We start from the raw sequence: 22,920 nt of genomic DNA, 5'->3' as shown, positions 1-22,920 counted from the left end.
TAAAGCCTGTCTCACAGGGTACATTCACTAGAGTGAAGTGACATTAGTTTAGCTATTATGGGATGAACACATACTGCAAAGTAATTTTCATAAATTTTTTATAAATGAATAGAACATTTTCAGTATAAGGCCTGTGGGCAACTACCCATATTATTTGGAGCTCAGAAACTCAAGGCTTCACACAGGCTTCTGTAATGCCCTGCTAATGGAATGGGCTGGGTTTGTGTATGTTCCATGCATACTTACATTGTATCGCACCCATAAACCCAGACTGTGCCAGGAGACCACTTTCCTCCTTGTTAATCATACTCTTATAGAAATCCTCCAACATTTTCTGCTGGAAGATAATGACTTTTACTGTCTGTACAGACGTGGGGGATTTTGAGGTGACAAACTCTTCAACAGCATCCAACATGGTATCAGCCACAGCAGCAGATGTCATCCCACCCACACCTGCAATGGAGAGAGGAACAGAATTACATTATGTCAAAGTGCAATATGCAAACAAACTTGCTCCTAAAACACAAGTGCAATGTACAAGCATTATAATGAATTAGGGTTGCCACCTGTCCAGTTTTGACCCAGACAGCCTGGGTTCTCAGAAAGGTTCAATATGGGGGGGTTTGTGGATGCACACCTAAGGCCAATTTCAAAAAGTATAATTTCAAAAAGTATAAAGCCCTGTCTAAGTAATTCAAGTAAATATGCCAGTGCATGTAATTTTGAAACAGGGTTTTTTTGTTACAAAGTTATGATCATAATATTGATAAGCCACCATACCACGTCAAGGTAAAACCCCACATGGTGGTCCCTAACTTATTTATCTTTAATCATAGTAAACAAGGTACATTACCTCTCTGTAGTAACAATTCTTTGTGTAAACATCTCCTGTGCCTTGGTTTCAACTCTGTGCTAGATCCTCCCCCGCCAACTGCTGAGCGACTTTTAAGAGGGAGAGACTGCCTTAACCAACGCCCATTTTAGAAAAGTAGAAGTCAGGTGTTGTAATTAAAATCAAGGTAGAGTGATATGTGCAGTTGCACAATAGTGTGTATACATGTGTAAGTGAAATGTGAAGGTATGTATGGTAGTGGTAAGGGAAAGTGTATGTGTATTTGGGAGTATATGTGTAAGATAGCATAGAATAAAAGAATGTAAAGAAGAAATAAATAAGAGACATAATAAGTGTATGTGTACATAGAGTAGTGTCTAATGGGACGTAGGTTTTTTCACGGCTAGACCCTCCCATGCCGCCAGCACTTATGGCTTTTAAGAGAGAGCGATTGCACAAACCAAGGCACAACAAGTGAGGGGGACCACCAAAAGTATAAAGGGGGGGTATGAGGGTGCAATAACCACATGAGCTTAGCCAAAGCTTCAGGCAAATACATCAATATGGGGGGGGTTTGTGGATGCACACCTAAGGCCAATTTCAAAAAGTATAATTTCAAAAAGTATAAAGCCCTGTCTAAGTAATTCAAGTAAATATGCCAGTGCATGTAATTTTGAAACAGGGTTTTTTTGTTACAAAGTTATGATCATAATATTGATAAGCCACCATACCACGTCAAGGTAAAACCCCACATGGTGGTCCCTAACTTATTTATCTTTAGTCATAGTAAACAAGGTACATTACCTCTCTGTAGTAACAATTCTTTGTATAAACATCTCCTGTGCCTTGGTTTCAACTCTGTGCTAGATCCTCCCCCGCCAACTGCTGAGCGGCTTTTAAGAGGGAGAGACTGCCTTAACCCACGCCCATTTTAGAAAAGTAGAAGTCAGGTGTTGTAATTACAACACCTGACTTCTACTTTTCTAAAATGGGCGTTGGTTAAGGCAGTCTCTCCCTCTTAAAAGTCGCTCAGCAGTTGGCGGGGGAGGATCTAGCACAGAGTTGAAACCAAGGCACAGGGGATGTTTACACAAAGAATTGTTACTACAGAGAGGTAATGTACCTTGTTTACTATGACTAAAGATAAATAAGTTAGGGACCACCATGTGGGGTTTTACCTTGACGTGGTATGGTGGCTTATCAATATTATGATCATAACTTTGTAACAAAAAAACCCTGTTTCAAAATTACATGCACTGGCATATTTACTTGAATTACTTAGACAGGGCTTTATACTTTTTGAAATTATACTTTTTGAAATTGGCCTTAGGTGTGCATCCACAAACCCCCCCATATTCTCAGAAAGGTTGCCCGGGTCAAAACTGCCTGTCTGCTTTTCAAAATTAAGAAAACTATGCAGGATTTTCCTAGATTGACGTGGTGATCGTCCAATCACCATGTCATCAACCCACCCCATGGCATAATTGACCCGCCATACAATGTCATCTGCCTTCCCCCCTGCCCGGACTGTGCTTCAGGAAAAGGGGGCAACCCTATAATGGATGCAAAACGGAGTGAGCTTTTACACAATCCAGTTACTTTTTATGCACTCCATACAACTTGCACGTAGTGTCAATGTGCCTGTTTAGCCTTCTTATCTGTATTTGGCCAAATGCTGAAATGAATCCGAGCCCTTGGCACCGGCAAAAATTGGAAATAGCTGATGTGCACATGTAGAATTTTTTTTGCTTTATATAGGCATAGGACTCGGTTCAGCCAGGCTCTTGGATTCAGTCGGGCTCTTGGAGTCAGCTGAATCTTTAGTCTGCTTAAAAGGGTCTGATTCCCCCAAATTGGAAATTTATTGCTTTATATAGTGGCTGGATTCGGTTTGAATTTAGCGGAATTCTGCTAAAAAATGTTTGGATTTGGCCAAATTTTGGTTTGGTGCATCCCTAGATAAACTGAATGCAACTGAAAAGTTGCTCAATGCACACAAGTGAATTCCTGCAATAAACAACTGCAACCATTGGCTTTCAATTTCAATGATCCCTTATTTGCACCTACACAATTCAGTTGCGTCAAGAGAAATAGGCCCCAATGCTATTAATGACTCTTCTTGCATTATTGCACTTTAAACAGCACCATTCACACTAAGACAAACTTGTGAAACAAATTCTGTGCATTCTGAATTGTGTGCAAATTGGTTGATTGTACACAACTTGCTATTTAACAGGCACCCACAATAATACTGGAATTCTGGGAAATTAACATTTGTAAATGAGTGCAAATGGCATTTAAAATAGCATCACTTAGCCAGTAAAAAAAAATATATATATATATATATTCACTGTATATCGGCACTCAGCAATCGTCACAGTAAAGGCCAGGTGCTCACCAAAAAATCATGTAGTCCAATTATTATTCCGAATTTATAAATTAAGTTGGAATAAACGCTGTTTTACTCTTTGCCAACACTGTGCACCGTGAGTGCTTTCTGTAAATGGACTAAATATATATATAATTTTTAAATTTTATAATTATTTTTTCAGACAGATCTTACCTGTTCCCACTGCCGGGAAGGCGACTGATGTGGCCTTGAGATTCTCACACTCCTGCAGAACATCCAGTACACAGGCTTTAATCCTATCAGGTTTTGATACTGCATACACATGAATAATATGACGGCAGAGCAGATTACCCTTCTGTGTGATGATATATCCTTTAGTATCCAGGGCACCTGGGGGAAAGAGGTTAGATTATAAATGAGATGGAAATGAGATGCCACTGCTGACATATTAAACTGGTCAGAGTAAATGACTGCTGTGAACAGAATTGAGAGGAGCCAGTTGCTTATGAGGCAGCTAGTCTTTAAAGCCTGTATATTTTAAAAGCGAAAGGCAAGTATGGGTGTCTGAAAAATATCACATTGTGTGACCATTAGGGCAGAGACACGCGCTCAGATTCAGGGAGATTAATTGCCCAGCTACAAATTTCCTCTTCTTTGGGGCGACTAATCTCTCCAAACTGCCTCCCGTCGGCTAGAATCGACGGCGGGATGGCAATCGAAGAGGAAACTTCGGGAAATGAAGCGCTCAGAGTGCCATCCCGCCAGCAATTTCGATTCTAGACAGCGGGAGGCAATTCGGGGAGATTAGTCGCCCCGAAGAAGAGGCAATTTATCGGTGGGCGACTAAATCTCCTTGAATCTGAGTGTGTGTCTCTGCCCTTAAGGGGGTTATTCTTTCCATTTTAGTTAATTTTCTGTGAGGCTGATATTGGTGGGAGCATCAAGAAACCAAGTAAATGGGGAAAAAAATTGAATCTTATATGTTTTAAGACCATCTTCTTATCCACAGGTGCACGATTGTGTCAATTTTACAACAAAAACAGGAAAGTGAGCATTACTTAGGGGTAAGTAAATGTAAATTAGAAGACTGTGTAGTTTAACATTCTCTCAAGGTTTTTAAAGGGTTCTTTCTGCATAAACACTCCATTTTTGTCACATAAGACCTCCTGATTTCAAACATGCATTTAGTGTATAAGTTTAGTGTATACATTTAAGCTTCTCTATCTTGTTCACTCTTAAATTTCTTCTTACCTAGTATGGTGCATTCATCTTCCACACTCTTTCCTGCAGCCTCAAGAATTGCCTTGGAAACACCTGCCGGGAAGATATTTGTGACAATATTTGAGGGGTCCTGGGTGCTTTGAAGCAGTAAGAAGTGAATACTAGAGATGTCGCGAACTGTTCGCCGGCGAACTTGTTCGCGCGAACATCGGGTGTTCGCACTCGCCGGAAGTTCGCGAACGTCGCGCGACGTTCGCCATTTTGGGTTCGCCATTGTTGGCGCTTTTTTTTGCCCTCTCACCCCAGACCAGCAGGTACATGGCAGCCAATCAGGAAGCTCTCCCCTGGACCACTCCCCTTCCCTATAAAAACCGAAGCCCTGCAGCGTTTTTTCACTCTGCCTGTGTGTGCTGAAGAGATAGTGTAGGGAGAGAGCTGCTGCCTGTTAGTGATTTCAGGGACAGTTGAAAGTTTGCTGGCTAGTAATCGTTTTGATACTGCTCTGTTATTGGAGGGACAGAAGTCTGCAGGGGTTTGAGGGACATTTTAGCTTAGGTAGCTTTGCTGGCTAGTAATCTACCTTCTACTGCAGTGCTCTGTATGTAGCTGCAGTGGGCAGCTGTCCTGCTTCTGATCTCATCTGCTGACTGCTGCAATAACAGTAGTCCTTGTAAGGACTGCTTTTATTTATTTTTTTGTTGTTTTACTACTACTACTACTACTACTACTATAAGAGCCCAGTGCTATTAGTCTAGCAGTGTTGGGGAGTGGGACTGGTGTGCTAATCTGCTGCTCCTAGTAGTTCAGCAGCACCAACTTTAATTTTTTTTTTTTAATATTCATTTTTTTTTTATTTTACTTTTTTTTATTTTACTACCGCTGTAGTAGTGTATAAGTTGACCTTTTAGGCATTATTTGCCCTGTAGGCATTATTTGCACACTGTTTTCTTCAACCCGCCATCGAGCTGTGTGACCTTGTTCCCATTCTGTCTAAATATCCATAATATTACCGTCTCCAGAAAAAACACCGGAGTCACTTTTTTCAAGCAGCATTCATATATTTTACGTAATCCGTATCCACCGCTGTAGTAGTGTATACGTTGGCCTTGTAGGCATTATTTGCACACTGTTTTCTTCAACCCGCCATCGAGCTGTGTGACCTTGTTCCCATTCTGTCTAAATATCCATAATATTACCGTCTCCAGAAAAAACACCGGAGTCACTTTTTTCAAGCAGCCATAATATATTTTACGTAATCCGTATCCACCGCTGTAGTAGTGTATACGTTGGCCTTGTAGGCATTATTTGCACACTGTTTTCTTCAACCCGCCATCGAGCTGTGTGACCTTGTTCCCATTCTGTCTAAATATCCATAATATTACCGTCTCCAGAAAAAACACCGGAGTCACTTTTTTCAAGCAGCCATAATATATTTTACGTAATCCGTATCCACCGCTGTAGTAGTGTATACGTTGGCCTTGTAGGCATTATTTGCACACTGTTTTCTTCAACCCGCCATCGAGCTGTGTGACCTTGTTCCCATTCTGTCTAAATATCCATAATATTACCGTCTCCAGAAAAAACACCGGAGTCACTTTTTTCAAGCAGCCATAATATATTTTACGTAATCCGTATCCACCGCTGTAGTAGTGTATACGTTGGCCTTGTAGGCATTATTTGCACACTGTTTTCTTCAACCCGCCATCGAGCTGTGTGACCTTGTTCCCATTCTGTCTAAATATCCATAATATTACCGTCTCCAGAAAAAACACCGGAGTCACTTTTTTCAAGCAGCCATAATATATTTTACGTAATCCGTATCCACCGCTGTAGTAGTGTATACGTTGGCCTTGTAGGCATTATTTGCACACTGTTTTCTTCAACCCGCCATCGAGCTGTGTGACCTTGTTCCCATTCTGTCTAAATATCCATAATATTACCGTCTCCAGAAAAAACACCGGAGTCACTTTTTTCAAGCAGCCATAATATATTTTACGTAATCCGTATCCACCGCTGTAGTAGTGTATACGTTGGCCTTGTAGGCATTATTTGCACACTGTTTTCTTCAACCCGCCATCGAGCTGTGTGACCTTGTTCCCATTCTGTCTAAATATCCATAATATTACCGTCTCCAGAAAAAACACCGGAGTCACTTTTTTCAAGCAGCCATAATATATTTTACGTAATCCGTATCCACCGCTGTAGTAGTGTATACGTTGGCCTTGTAGGCATTATTTGCACACTGTTTTCTTCAACCCGCCATCGAGCTGTGTGAGCTTGTTCACATTTTGTCTAAATATTGATAATATTATCGTCTCTAGAAAAACCACTTGAGTTACTTTTTTCAAGCAGCATTCATATATTTTACGTAATCCGTATCCACCGCTGTAGTAGTGTATACGTTGACCTTGTAGGCATTATTTGCACACTGTTTTCTTCAACCCGCCATCGAGCTGTGTGACCTTGTTCACATTTTGTCTAAATATTGATAATATTATCGTCTCTAGAAAAACCACTTGAGTTACTTTTTTTCAAGCAGCATTCATATATTTTACGTAATCCGTATCCACCGCTGTAGTAGTGTATACGTTGACCTTGTAGGCATTATTTGCACAGTGTTTTCTTCAACCCGCCATCGAGCTGTGTGACCTTGTTCACATTTTGTCTAAATATTGATAATATTATCGTCTCTAGAAAAACCACTTGAGTTACTTTTTTTCAAGCAGCATTCATATATTTTACGTAATCCGTATCCACCGCTGTAGTAGTGTATACGTTGACCTTGTAGGCATTATTTGCACAGTGTTTTCTTCAACCCGCCATCGAGCTGTGTGACCTTGTTCACATTTTGTCTAAATATTGATAATATTATCGTCTCTAGAAAAACCACTTGAGTTACTTTTTTTCAAGCAGCATTCATATATTTTACGTAATCCGTATCCACCGCTGTAGTAGTGTATACGTTGACTTTGTAGGCATTATTTGCACAGTGTTTTCTTCAACCCGCCATCTAGCTGTGTGTATTATCGTTTCCAGAAAAACCAACTGAGTTTTTGTTGTTGTTGTTGTTTTTTTAAAAATAATGCCAGGCAAAGGCAGGCCGCCACGCAGAGGCCGTGCTAGGGGCCGTGCTGCTATGCAATCCTGTGGCCCTAGCAAATTGCCCAGTTTTAAAAAGCCAATGACCCTGAACTCCCAAAATGCTGAAGAGGTAGTTGACTGGCTTACACAGCACACCCCATCCTCTACCGTTTCTAACTTTACCACAACATCCTCCTCATCCTCCACTGCTATGGCCACCCCACGTAACACTTCCTCCACCACCGGTGCCCCTTCTTCACTGGGGTCAGAGGAGTTATTTTCCAATGAGTTTCTTGAACTGAGTAATGCGCAACCATTATTGCCAGAAGAAGATGAAGGAGATGAGGACCTTACACCAGATTTAATTCTGGCAGAGAACACGATAGAGATGGACATAATGAGTGATGAGGAGGAGGTCCCCGCTGCTGCTTCCTTCTGTGATGTGTCAGAAGAAATTGATGCATCTGAGGAGAATGATGATGAGGAGATTGATGTTTTGTGGGTGCCTAGTAGAAGAGAGCAAGAGGAGGGTAGTTCAGATGGAGAGACGGAGAGTCAGAGAGGCAGTAGGAGAATAAGACTTAGAAGAAGCAGGGAGGACAGCCCGCAGGGATCAGTAGGGCAACAACATGTATCGGCACCTGTGTTCAGCCGGCCAACGCACCCGCCATTGCCGCCAATACCGCAAACTCCGCCAACTTCTACTGTTACCGCCAGATCGCACACTTCCAAAAAGTCAGCAGTGTGGGATTTTTTTAATGTGTGTGCCTCTGACAAAAGCATTGTAATTTGCAATGAGTGCAGTCAGAAACTGAGCCTTGGTAAGCCCAACAGCCACATAGGTACAACTTCTATGCGAAGGCACATGAGCGGCAAGCACAAAGCACTTTGGGAGCAACACCTCAAAGGCAACAGGCAAACTAAAAGCCACACTCCTTCTGGTCCAGCATCTTACTGCTCTACCTCTGCTCTCCTTGACCCGTCTGAACCACCCTCCACTCCGCCTTCCACCTTGACCACCTGTTCCCATTCCCAGTCATCTGCCACCAGCCAAGTTTCTGTGAAGGCCATGTTTGAGCGTAAGAAGCCAATGTCTGACTGTCACCCCCTTGCCCGGCGTCTGACAGCTGGCTTGTCTGCACTCTTAGCCCGCCAGCTTTTACCATACCAGCTGGTGGACTCTGAGGCCTTCCGCAAATTTGTAGCAATTGGGACACCGCAGTGGAAGGTACCCAGCCGCAATTTTTTTTCTAAAAAGGGAATACCACACCTGTACCAACATGTGCAGAGCCAAGTTACCGCATCTCTGTCACTTAGTGTTGGGCCAAAGGTCCATATGACTACTGACGCATGGTCCTCCAAGCATGGTCAGGGCAGGTATGTCACCTACACTGCCCACTGGGTGAACTTGGTAATGGCTGGGAAGCAGGGAATGGGTAGCTCAACAACAACAGTGGAGTTGGTGTCACCGCCACGGATTGCACGCGGTTCTGCCACCACCTCTACTCCTCCATCGCTCTCTACCTCGTCTTCTTCTTCTTCTTACTCTGCTGCTGGGTCCTCCTTCTCCTCCTCCACACCTGTGCACCCCCAGCTCCCCCTAGGCTATTCGACGTGCCAGGTACGCCGTTGTCACGCTGTCTTGGGGATGACGTGCCTGGAAAGCAAAAACCATACCGGATCTGTACTCCTGTCATCTCTGCAGTCACAGGCCGATCGGTGGCTGACCCCACACCAACTGCAGATCGGAAAAGTGGTGTGTGACAATGGAAGCAATCTGTTGGCAGCGTTGAGACTAGGCAATTTAACACATGTGCCCTGCATGGCACATGTGTTAAATTTAATAGTCCAACGTTTTGTCTCCAAGTACCCAGGATTCCAGGACGTTCTCACCCAGTCCAGAAAGGTGTCGGCCCATTTCAGACGTTCCTACACAGCCATGGCACGCCTTGCTGACATTCAGCAGCGCTACAACATGCCAGTCAGGCGTTTGATTTCTGACAGCCAGACTCGCTGGAATTCAACGCTCCTTATGTTGGAACGTCTGCTGCAACAACAAAGGGCCGTCAACGAGTACCTTTTTGAACTGGGTGGTAGGACTGGATCTGCACAGCTGGGGATTTTTTTCCCCCGTTACTGGGTGCTTATGCGCGATGCCTGCAGGCTCATGCGACCTTTTGAAGAGGTGACAAATATGGTCAGTCGCACCGAAGGCACCATCAGCGACCTAATACCCTTCGCTTTCTTCCTGGAGCGTGCCGTGCGACGAGTGACAGATGAGGCTGTAGACCAGCGTGACGAGGAGCTGGAAGCGCGCGATTTCTGGTCGGAATCACCAGAACGAACCCAGGCACCTGCTGCAACGCAGGGAGAGGTGCCAGAAGTGGAGTCAGAGGAGGAAGGTGGCTTTGTGGAGGAGGAGGAGGAGGACCAACAGGAGCAGGCTTCCCAGGGGGCTAGTGGTGACCTTTTGGGGACCCCTGGTCTTGTACGTGGCTGGGGGGAGGAGACCGTGGATGATGCAGTCCTTGATAATGAGGAAGCGGAGATGGATAGCTCTGCATCCAACCTTGTGAGAATGGGGTCTTTCATGCTGTCATGCCTGTTGAAGGACCCCCGTATCAAGAGGCTTAAGGAGAAGGACCTGTACTGGGTCGCAACGCTACTAGACCCTCGGTACAAGCATAAAGTGTCAGAAATGTTACCAACATACCACAAGTCCGAAAAGATGCGGCATTTACAAACCAGCCTGCAAAACATGTTGTACAATGCTTTTAAGGGTGATGTCACTTCAGGAACTCATCAACATTCCAGGGGCAGAGGTGCCAGTAATCCTGCCACGAGCACACCTGCAAGGACAAAGCCCTTTGGCCAGTCTGTAACGTCAGACATGCAAATGTTTTTCTGTCCAAGGCAGCGCCACAACCCTTCTGGATCCACCCTCAAAGAACGCCTCGACCGGCAGGTAGCGGACTACCTGGCATTAACTGCAGATATCGACACTCTGAGGAGCGATGAACCCCTGGACTACTGGGTGCGCAGGCTTGATCTGTGGCCAGAGCTGTCACAATTTGCCATGAACCTCTTGTCTTGCCCAGCCTCAAGTGTGCTCTCAGAAAGGACCTTCAGTGCAGCAGGAGGGATTGTAACTGAGAAGAGAACTCGCCTAGGTCACAAAAGTGTCGATTACCTGACCTTTATTAAAATGAATGAGGGGTGGATCTCGGAGGGTTACTGCACGCCGGAAGACTTGTTCTGACTTCTATGCAGCTGTCCTTCTCTTCAAGCCTCATGACTCCACACACAGCTGTCCTTTAGCGTCCTCCTCCTCCCTCCGCCACCGTTACAAACTAGGGTGCAAACCCTACTGGTTTAATTTTTTCTGGCCTCTGTGCTTCAGTGGCTGCGACCAAAAAAATGCCTATTTTCTGCATTTATATGACATAATTTTTCTGGCCTCTGTGCTTCAGTGGCTGCAACCAAAAAAATTTATATTTTCAGCATTTATATGGCATAATTTTTCTGTCAACTGTGCTTCAGTGGCTGCGACCAAACAAATGCATATTTTCTGCATTTATATGGCATAATTTTTCTGGCCTCTGTGCTTCAGTGGCTGCAACCAAAAAAATTACTATTTTCAGCATTTATATGGCATATTTTTTCTGGCAACTGTGCTTCAGTGGCTGCGACCAAAAAAATGCATATTTTCTGCATTTATATGGCATAATTTTTCTGGCCTCTGTGCTTCAGTGGCTGCAACCAAAAAAATTTATATTTTCAGCATTTATATGGCATAATTTTTCTGGCAACTGTGCTTCAGTGGCTGCGACCAAAAAAATGACTATTTTCAGCATTTATATGGCATATTTTTTCTGGCCTCTGTGCTTCAGTGGCTGTGGCCAAAAAAACTGGGCAAACAATGCCTACAAGGTCAACGACGTTGACCTTGTAGGCATTGTTTGCCCAGTTTTTTTTTGGGCCCCAGCCACTGAAGCACAGAGGCCAGAAAAAATATGCCATATAAATGCTGAAAATAGTCATTTTTTGCCATACGTTGACTCAACGTATATGGCAAAAAATGACTATTTTCAGCATTTATGTGGCATATTTTTTCTGGCAACTGTGCTTCAGTGGCTGCAACCAAAAAAACTGGGCAAACAATGTCTACAAGGTCAACGTATGGCGAAAAATTACTATTTTCAGCATTTATATGGCATATTTTTTCTGGCAACTGTGCTTCAGTGGCTGCGTCCAAAAAAACTGGGCAAACAATGTCTACAAGGTCAACGTATGGCGAAAAATGACTATTTTCAGCATTTATATGGCATATTTTTTCTGGCAACTGTGCTTCAGTGGCTGCGTCCAAAAAAACTGGGCAAACAATGCCTACAAGGTCAACGTATGGCAGTTGTTTAAAGAGAACAGTAGATTACTAGCCAGCAAAGCTACCTAAGCTAAAATGTCCCTCAAATCCCTGCAGACTTCTGTCCCTCCAATACAGAGCAGTATCAAGCAGATTACTAGCCAGCAAACTTACTATCATCTGTCCCTGAAATCACTAACAGCTCTCCCCCTACACTATCTCTTCCAAGCACACACAGGCAGATTTTTCAGATACATTTTTGCCCTTGATCCCCCTCTGGCATGCCACTGTCCAGGTCGTTGCACCCTTTAAACAACTTTAAAATCATTTTTCTGGCCAGAAATGTCTTTTCTAGATGTTAAAGTTCGCCTTCCCATTGAAGTCTATGGGGTTCGCGAACCGTTCGCGAACCGCTCGCATTTTTGCGCAAGTTCGCGAATATGTTCGCGAACTTTTTTTCCGTGAAATACAAGGCACATAAATATGGATACAATAAGTTAATTGAATGAGTTTGACCATTCAGTGCATTGGTTCTGATGCACTGACATCAGTCTATTTCAGGAGTGCCCATACTTTACTAATGCAAGGTCTACTTTTTGTGATGTTGTCCCATTAGGATCTACATACATAAGCATTGTTAGCATTCTGTTCCATAGAAAATATTACTTAAATATTATATTGATTTATGAGAAATGTTATATTGCTATATTTTATAAACAACTATTTGTTATGTATCCTTAACATAATAAATATGTGAATGAAAAGCATGAAACAGGAGGGTGATTTAGACAAGCTGTTTGTTGATAGTGTCTTGAGATCTACTGATCACCAACTAAAGGTCTACTGGTAGATCTCAATCTACCTTTTGGGCACCCCTGGTCTACTTTGATGAATGCACTTTTTTGTTTACACTTTTCTGCCTGTCGGAAAAGGGTTGTTAAATAGGAAAAAAGGTCAAACTGTCGGGAATACTGTACTTCTGGATAATAATAATGCTTCTGCCGCTATGTACTTATCCAACAAAAATCTCAACTTGACCTGGGTCAAGGCATGGAACTGCAACTGGTGCAATTGGTACAATTGTAGAGAACACCATAGTGTAGTGACCCATTAGGTTCTATTAGGCTGGACATATTCTGAACTTCTTGTTTTCTGTGAATGAGGGTTTAAAATATTCCTCTGCAGGGGCCCTCTCATATCTTGTTCAACTGCAGCCATGAAATATATCCCCAGTTCAGTTTCAGAAAAAATTAATTATGTAATTCAATATAAATATACACAGATACCCCCCTAATACAAAGTTTCAGCCTTATATTCTATTGTTGAATAAACCAAAACCCGATTCAAATATTACAATGTAAAGTTACAATCAACATTTATTTGAAAAAGGCCAATTACCTGTTTTTAGTGTAAAGGAGCTGTTTGAGGAATTAACAATAACATCAGTGCTCTCCTTGGTTATATCTCCTGTTTTCACTTGATATGTAAGGGGTCCAATTTTTATCTCATGGACTCCAAGAGTTGGGGTTGAGACTGATCCAAATAAACCTGTAAGAAAGAAACCACTATTAGGTGGCAGATTTATCAAGGGTCAAAGTGAAAATTCAAATTAGAATTTTCATGTTTTTTTATGGCCAAAACTGTCAAATTCGACTAGGGAATTATGAAAATTCCATTAGAGGTTTTTTTTTATACTCTAATTCGATTTTCGAAATTTATTATACACTGGCCTTTAAGAACTCGAATTTGAATATTCTTCACCTTAAACCTGACGTATTGCTGTTTTAGCCTATGGAGGACGTCTTGGGATCAATTTGGAGTTGTATGCAGCATTCCTGACATTCAAGGTTTTTTGGACAAAAAACTCGATTCAAATTCGATTCAAGTTTGCGCATCCTATTCACCTGAGTACAAAAAAATTAGAATTTCAAGTTCATGGGAGTTTAAAACAACTCCCATGAACTTGAAATATAACCTTTGATAAATCTTCCCCTTAGTGTGTAAATGACCCAGGCTTCTCTAACCAGATATTTCCCTTAATTTTCTGCTAAATCTGTTGGTCCATCTCCTTTACATAAGGCTACTGCAGGGGTTTCAGCACAAATTTCTGGTCCAATCAGAAGGTGATGTACTTGTGTTCAGTTATATAATGATGTTTTCCAATTAGCACTCTAGGGCCCATTGCTAGAGAGGAGAATGGAAATGGGGTTACTGAGTAGAGACAAATGGGGAGGAGAAGAGAAATATTAAAGGGGAGAGAAGAGAGAAGGCAAGGGAGATTACAGCTAGAAAGGCAGGAGAGTTTGATAATGTTATATGTTATCAGGGAATTTGTAATTTTGCTTTGTTTTTTTTGGGGTGTGCCCAAGTGTACTCAATGCATCTACTGGTGATAACTTTGGCCAGCTTTATGAAGATAAGTTTGCTTTTCTTGGACTTTACCAGCCTTGCCTGCCCTACCTAACCTTCTTTTGCCTAAACAAAAAAAGTGTGTATTCTGTTTGCAATTACCTATCTTGCATGTGCTCCAGGTCCTGCCTTCTTGAGATCATTATATGGCTTTAAGTGGACTTAAATCCAATATAGTTCATCAGTCTCAACAAGATTTAGCAAATATACCACTTCTATACTCCATAGAATCAAAAAAATCTTTCTCAGGTGCTTGCAGTGGAGAAGATTTTTTGCAATCCAAAACATGTAATGCACAATTTGCCAGAAGCTCGGGAAGCTTCTGGGAATAACAGTACCCACTTCAACACTGCTACGGTGTATATGATGCAGGGAAGAGTATTTTACCTATCTTGGACTTATCTTGTCACTTTTTCATCTTCATATTTGTTCGTATTTGACACAAGTTTCATTATCCCAGACTACCTCACATAGTTATTACAGCAGCTGTAATTTCACTAAAACTATTTATTTTACAGAGGGTTCCACTTGTGTTCTGCAATGAAAGCCAGGGGGCAGGGTAATATGTTCTAAACTGGCCAATGTACTGGTATTTCTGCAATGTCCATCACCTGCTTTTCTTCCTTCCCTAGTTTGACGACTTGATTCCTCTTCTTCTGTTTTCTTAGAAAGACCACTCTTAAAAGCCTGCAAATAACAAATGACAGCATGTTAGTTAAATAATAAGCTAATTTGGTAAATCTGTTTGTAGGCCTCTGTTGAGCCAGCTAACCATTGAAGTTATTCAGAGTTTAAGATCCCCATTGAGGAACCACATTTGGTCAGACACCTCCTTCGCTCACAGCAAGGTTACGGAGTTTCATGGATATCCAAGGAAGACATTTTTTAAACTACTGATTTCAGTTTTTTTTCTTGCCAGTAGCTTTTAAGTGTATTTCTCTGTGTGTGTAAGTTGTACTGTAGGCTGTTCTTAAGTGTTTGGCCTCGTTGAATTGATTATTGATTATTTGAAAAGAGCTAATATACTGCAAGTCAGAAATTATATTAATTGATATCTTTTTTATTTACAGCAGCAAAATCCTGGCTGAGGCAGTCCTCCGAGTTCCACCATTGAAAGCCAGGCCAAGCTTGTATTTCTAAGCTGCTCTTGATGGATTTTATTGATTTATTGAGCCCTATTACCTATAACAAAGGTTTATCTGATGGGAAGTGTTTCTGTTACTAGAGGGCATACCAGCAGGCTTAAGGTTTGAAGATCCAAATTAAAGATTTGTTCTACAGACAACCCCAGGTCCCAAGCATTCTGGATAACAGGTCCCATGCCTGTATAGCTATCTATCATTATATATCTATATATATATATATATATATATATATATATATATATATATATATTGAAATTAGTATTTGTTTATGCCTTTCTGTTCTTTGGTTTTGACTCAAAACAGCATCAGTAAAGCAGAAGTAAAAAATTGTGGAGTGGTGGAGTTCCCCTTTAATAAAGCTAAACTATCTTAGCAAGATAAATTATGTTACCTTGATAGTCTCTGTGTCACTTGTATGCAACAGAAAGTTGACTTCTTGCAGGTGGCCACCTTTATTTTCGCAGCTGAATTTCAGAACCTCATCAAACATTAAGGAAGCCACCAAATCTTTAGGGAAACCAAGAGCTCCTGTTCCAATGGCAGGGAAAGTTATGGATTTCAGTTTCTCCTTCTCTGTGGTACTCAGGCAGTTCTTCATGATCATGCTTAATATCTGAAAGTAGGAACAGTGTATTAGTGGATATGAAGCTGGTGACCTAGCTTTGGGGCAGTGAAGATTAGGTTCAGCTTTTAGTGAGATTAACAACAAATAACCCAGAACAATGCTCGCTAGTGACTGAGGGAGAACTTTGGTGGTGGTGATATCGCTGTATGCGCCATTTGCCAACACAAAATTACAAGAAATTGACTGCACATTGAACATCTAAAACCCTGACCAGCTTGACAGATGGTTATATTCTTTTGGCCAGGAGCCCAATTAATAATGGCTTTATGATCTTCCCATACATCATTTATCTTTACCTGCTTAGAAGAACCCTTTCCTTGATCCCACCCGGGAGTCACAACATGAATGACTTTCTTGCAGTTCAAACCAAATCCATCAGTGACAAATACCGAACCTTCTTCCACTTGGGTCCCACTGCTCATTTCTTTTAATTGTTCCTGAAATTTGGTTCCAGCTTTAGCATTTAGTGCCTTTGAAACTGCGCCGGTATTAAGATCCAGGTCCTTCCCCACACTGTTCACGATGACTTCTGTCTAACGAGAATTGAATATTATATTTGCATCATTATTGGAGAGGAGGGCTGTCATGGCTATAAAACTCAGCTGTACATGGTTTATTCTACTAAGAAATCAAGAATGTTTATTGGTAGGTGGACATTATAAATCAATTACTATGGAAAGTCTAAACATCTAGGCATACAACACAGGGATCTTTACTTGATTTGGCCACCCTTAATAAAAGAGAGCATGATAAAGGCCTACTCATCAATAGGCAGATGTGGTCCTTGCCTGATGGAATTTTTGTAACTTCTTTTAAATTTGTCTGTTCAGTCACTTTTAAGTTGGGCAGACAATCCTCTTGACCACATATAGTATCCAATAAGTTAGCTTCTTAGTCTAGAGAGTCTGAATCGGCAGCTAAAATTAGGCAGTGCATTAACCATTCAGTCTAATAATCTTCCCCTGGTACATATGGGACATATGCCAAATGAGTTCTTCAAGGCAGGGAAAATATGAGACATTGAGGGAAACACTAAACACAGAGGGATAAAAATAATGAGATTACATTTATTAAATTGAGGAACATGTGCCTGATCCCCCAAATTGAAAACTATATTTGCAATGGTAATGCTGCTTCAAGTCACTAGTGCTTCTCTGTTAAGCATAGATGGAAGGGACACATACATAGGGAAGAAGTGAGAGCCATAGGGCACACAGCACAGCAAGAATTTCGAATGGCAGTGCCACACCAAACACAGATTCAGGTCCTGGGGTAGGACAGGCACACTTTTTTATCAAACTCATGATTATTATTTAAGGAAATATAAAATTTGGTTGTTTTTTGTTTAAATCCCTCATACTCTTTTCTATCCTTTTCAGACTTCAATTCGTTCCATGTGCATGCTGACAGCAGAGAAAGGAGAAATATTATAACAATTACAATAACATGAGATGCTGGAAAGAGATGAATTTAAATAAATTCACATTACTTACTGTTGCACCTTGGATATTTCCTTGGACTATTTTAATATTCACCCCCTCTTTAGTTGTTGCCATTTGGCCCTCTGACCTTCTTGGTGGTTCTTTGGTTTCTGAACTTTTCCATTTGTTGGGATTGATGTTGCCTATACGGGAGGTTTCTGAGACATTATCCCCAAATTCAGTTTTGACAGCCTCAGTGAAAGCCGCAACCGTATCATCAGCAGATTCAACAAGATGAATTATTTTAACAGTCTTAGATCTTTCTGGGCTTTCCACATACTGCCGAACCGACTCCACAATGTTTTGTGCGCAGACATTAACAGGGAAGCCAGACATTTGGGAACCAACAGCTGGGATCCCAATGGAACTGTGTTTATTTTCTGCAGCCAGTTCTAAGCACCCGATTATTGCTCTCCGGAGCAGTCGTATGCATTTTGTCTTTGACTTTGGATCCCACTTGGGGCAAGCAGTATGTATAACCTGCTTGCACGGCAGATTACCAGCACCTGTAACTACTGAATCACCAGCTGATAATCTCCCTTCTGTTTTTAAAATATGTTGACATTCTGTTTGTAGTTTGGGCCCTGCTGCATTCAGTAGGGCTAATGCCACCCCCTCAGTGAGCTTTAGATCTTCACTGGTTGCATTAACTACAACATCAACATGGTGATGGGTCAGGTCATCCTTATAGACTGCTATGGTCATTCCATGTGGTAAGTCTATTTGGAAGTGAGGTTCACTGAGATTCAATGAACTAGTAGTGATGTCTTCTCCATCCTTCTGAAAGTGAACCAAGCACTGGAATTTATTTTTTAGTACACTAAAATACATTTCCTGGTTATTTATACAGAACTTCTTGGCTCCTGGCTTCTTAATGCACACAATATTCGTGTGCAGAGTGGAGAGAACCCTTTCTATAATGTTGGCTGCCTCTTGAACACACAGTCTGGACCCACTCAGAGTGATAACTTTCTCTTTCATAACAACATTTACATTGTTCCGTTTAATTTCTTCATAAAGCTGCTTCTTCTCTTGCATTATAAACTGCATAACAACCACAGATTTGACAGAAATATCCTTCTGTATGGGAGTGTTCTTCTCCAGAAAGTCATGGATCTGTTGTGAAGCTTTTCCTACACTGGGAACCAATCCAGCAATAACCACCTGATTCTTTGCTCCTCTGGGAAACTCCTCTATCACAACTGTGCATCTCTCTGAGTTTAATGAATTACATAAATGTGTAATGAGACTTTTCCACTCAAATTTTTGGATAATCATATTGTCTTCAACAGTAAAATGCTTACAAACTAACTCACGTCTCATCTGTTCTTCTGCCTCTGACAGATCTTTCATGGAGAATCCGGTTAGTGTGACTGAATTATCCTCCATCTGGAACATTGCATTAATATTGTGCCGTGTAAGGAGGAGACAAGACAATTCAGCATTATCAGTAAACCCTAAGAAATGGATGATGTGGTGATCCAGCTGGATTGATTTCAATTTCAGTTGTTGTTTTATTTTGAGAATTTCATATTTTGTAATGGTAACTTCTTCTTTGACTCCACTGAGCTTGACTTTACTGGTTGGAACATCATACTTAATTTTCACATCTGGATATTGTGACTGGATGTTCTTTATATTGCCAGTTTTGCACATGATTTCATAGAGAGCAGGGGCTAGTGGTTCAGACATTTCTATACTTTGATTTTGTCTATCAATCTGTCTAGTGGTACTTTCTACCAGGTCCTTGAACATTTTCTCTATCTTATTAATATCCTTGGAGAGTCCTGAAAGGAAGACTTTCTGTTTGGCTATGTCTGGTTTGACCAAAACTCCCTCATATGTGGAGCTGCTGACTTTTTGTTTGATGGCTTCCCAAACTGATGGACTCACATTGTGCTCTGCATCTTTGAACTTGGAAATAATAAGGGAAAATTCTGTTGAAACTTGATCCTTCCATGTCTGTACAATCTTAGCCATAGTCCTGACATGAGATGATATGGAGCTGGGAATGGAGAGTTTAATAGTGGGATTGGAGCAGTTTGGATCTGGCCATGTAATCTCACAATTCTTATCTGCCATCTTCTTATTTATGTTGTTTTTTCTTTGTGGATCTCCCAGTATAAATTCCAGTACATATGGACTGATGGACACTTCCAGGGGTTTGGGTAATGTTATGCAAGGTCCCCTATTCCCATATAGTGTTATACCTTGGGACATATAGTACGGATACACTGATATTAGCTTCTTATTAAACACGTGCTGCTTCTCCAACACTGTCTTTGCATCTAAAAGTAAACATACAAATAAACCCAATTAGCAGTAAATGAATAAACAACAGACCAGTATAAATCCATTCCATTTAGAAAAACTGGCTTCCATGCTGCTTTTGATCATTAGATACTGAGGTACCTTAAAAGAACTTAGTTACTCAAACCACTGCAAACCATCAAAACATATTAACCGTTAGATAGATTCTGCAAATGCCCATAACTGTGGTAATGAGTTGTATTTTTGTTCATTAATTACATTTTTCTTAAGAGAAACTGTTTTTGGATGGAAAATGTTCTTTAATGTTCTTGATTAAATTAAAAACATTTGTAAGCTCTCTTGGTAGCCAACCTACTTGGCCTTCATAGTATCTTATGCCTAATGTGCCCCAGCTTCCTCTTTCTTTCATAGTCACCAGTCTCTTACGCTATCCATGGGAATCCACTGGGCCTTCCTCACTATATTTCCTAAACAATTTGTCCCAGCATTGCCCCCTTCCACAATCACAGATCTACTTTTCAATATTTTGGTCTCTGGTCCTTTCCTATTCAACATTTCTATACATGACCCTAGGTATGACAGGAATTTTATTAGTGAATGTGGAACTAACCCTGTGTGGAACTCATACATATATTTTATATCCCTTATTTACATTATATTATCCCTTATTTACATGACCTCTAAATTGGCAATTTATTGTACACTTGATGTACCAAGTAACCTAAAGTTTTTCCAAGCATTGTTACTAGCTCACAGATATTCGAAACAGATAGAAGTGTTAACTGGGAGATAATGCCAGAAGATATATAATTCATCATATGGTGGTTACCTTCTATATTACTGAATGTTACTATTGCCGCATTCTCTTCTGGTAATAACTCCACCTCCTGTACTTCCCCCCCTCCATACCGCGAGTTCTCAAAGTAAAACACCAGATGATCATCAGATTTGTTGGGTGGCAGATTCTCTACCCGGATACTTTTGGTTTCCTCCAGAGCCTTCACTGTTAATTTCATCTTTTTATATCTCCGGTTTCTGGTGAGTTTCACAATAAAACTGGGGATATCTGTAAAATGTTAGAGATTTATTAAGTCTTTTTACTAATGGAATAATTATCTTTGATAAAGAGGACAACAGAATAGATTCATATAATACAAGTGTCTAGTATATACATAATATAAACCAGTTACTAATTGTAAATGTAATTGGCTGACTCATTGACAGATACATGTGTCTGAAAGAAGTGCCTTTGCTCAATTTTTCAGTATCATTTTAGGATAATTTATATAAAAATTGGACCACGTGGAACATTCTATTAGGCAGTGCTTTAATTGGCTACTTGCTTTATCTCCTATAATACTGAAATTATTTGATATCCCTGAAACATTTGCAATGCTTCGACTAACTAATGGGATGCAGGACACCACACCAGATCAACAACTCCCACTGTTGTATTTCACACAAGGTGCCATTTACCTCAACTAGCAGTTAGGCAGGTTATATATAGACTTAAAAGGTTGAACTTGAAGGAGGTTTCAACCTAACTTACTACAGTATGTTACTTTATGGTGGGCCATTGGTTGATAATTGGTTCAGTCTATATACCTTCTAGGGTTCACACCTAGATGCCACCCAATTACACTGCAAGTAGCTTTACCCATAACCTGACCTGCTACCCGGTGTTCACTCCTGAAACAAGAAAATAATGTCATTGTATACATCAACATGTCATTATGCAAGGGTTCTGTTGAAAAAATTGATCGAAATGTTAAAATGTTCCATTCCTTAGCTAGCTGCTGCCACCCAGCCCCCCCATACTCTACTTCTTAGCTAGCTGCTGCCATCCATTGTGCTGCAAATGCCATGGGGTACCTGACCCACAGCAGGGTACTTGACCCACAGCAGGACTCTGTTACTAGACAGATAAAAACTGCGGATAACGTGCTGGTACTTACCTATATCACATGTAAAAGTGACCACAGCAGATTGGATCTCAGGAATCATTTCCACATAAAACTCTTGGCCCTCGGCTTTATTACTGATATTTTCCACCAGGAGGTTTAATATTTCAGCAGTGCAGGATTCTTGGAGATTCTCAATCAGAACTACGGTGTTAGGGGTGCCATGTCCCATACTATTTGCTGTCTCTGTTTTTACATCTGGTGCTGCACAACCTATTATTAACAAACAATATAGAAACTAAGTTGCAACTCCTTAGTGTTTCCTGTTGCCAAGTTCTTACTTCCAATCTCTCTGTTTAGAAAGAAAGTAATTTTTTTGTGCTCATCCCTACCCTCCTCCTAAAACTGATATTCGTGTCACCATTCCTCTGGGATTTTTGAACTCAAAAACTTTCATCCCACTCCATAATCACTGGGATAGGAGAGGCAGAATACTGGTTTTGGCCTCAATCCCAACAGGAACAAATGATAGCAATCCTTATTGGTAAAGGTTTATTATGAAATCCTGGTCCATTTTCCCTGATGTACTGGAATGCCAGGAGCCATTTAAAGGAAACTAAAGCATTAGATATAGGTTAGAAATGCACATGTTATGCTTTGGGTTTCTGTACCAGCTCAATGCAACCACTGCCCTTTAGCAGGGAGAATTTGTGCCTTGAAAGGTGCCTCTAGTAACTTTGATTTTGTGTTCTGCTGATTCACAGCACATGCTCTGGGCTGCTGTAACTTACCTGAGCTTAGGGTCCGAATCCTGATATACATTATATATACAGTATAACACAATACAAGGCTGATAAGTAATTAATTCAGATTCACATTACACAGAGACTCAGAAACCAGTTAAATTTGCATAAGCATTTAATAATCAGCCCTGTGGCATCGGCTTCTGTGACAGACTTAAGCTTAGTTATTTAACAGCAGCCCAGAACATACTGAGCATGGGCAGTGCCACTGACAATCACAGAATAGCCTAACAAGGTCCAAGATGGGTTGCTACTATGCAATACTTTGAAGGCCTGGGTCTTTACCATTACAGGGATGCTAAACATCTAGGCTGGTGTAATGAGTTCAGTATATAGTTCTCCTTTAAGCCTGAAGGGGTCAAAAAAAAAAAATGCTAAATGCAATGTTCTCAGTTGGAAAACTCACTGCTCCAAACTGTCTCCAGAAATGCTAGCACG

At 41.1% G+C, this 22,920-nt stretch overlaps 1 protein-coding gene across 1 annotated transcript in view; it reads right to left on the bottom strand.

The window, feature by feature from the left end:
• The window catches only part of LOC108701244 (protein mono-ADP-ribosyltransferase PARP14), a 33,864-nt gene that overhangs the window by 6,777 nt on the left and 4,167 nt on the right, over positions 1-22,920 (bottom strand). Inside the window, exons 4-13 of the mRNA XM_018235607.2 lie at positions 21,734-21,952; positions 20,608-20,844; positions 17,520-19,795; positions 16,323-16,559; positions 15,793-16,014; positions 14,868-14,943; positions 13,246-13,395; positions 4,434-4,496; positions 3,396-3,572; positions 247-453 (exon numbers count right to left, since the gene is read on the bottom strand). Coding sequence (XP_018091096.1) covers positions 247-453; positions 3,396-3,572; positions 4,434-4,496; positions 13,246-13,395; positions 14,868-14,943; positions 15,793-16,014; positions 16,323-16,559; positions 17,520-19,795; positions 20,608-20,844; positions 21,734-21,952 — 3,864 coding nt within the window. The remainder of the gene's footprint in view (positions 1-246; positions 454-3,395; positions 3,573-4,433; positions 4,497-13,245; positions 13,396-14,867; positions 14,944-15,792; positions 16,015-16,322; positions 16,560-17,519; positions 19,796-20,607; positions 20,845-21,733; positions 21,953-22,920) is intronic.

The sequence above is a fragment of the Xenopus laevis genome, chromosome 9_10L (genome assembly GCF_017654675.1).
Source record: "Xenopus laevis strain J_2021 chromosome 9_10L, Xenopus_laevis_v10.1, whole genome shotgun sequence".
In the NCBI taxonomy this organism is placed as follows: Eukaryota; Metazoa; Chordata; class Amphibia; order Anura; family Pipidae; genus Xenopus; species Xenopus laevis.
This window is presented reverse-complemented; position numbering and strand designations above follow the sequence as displayed.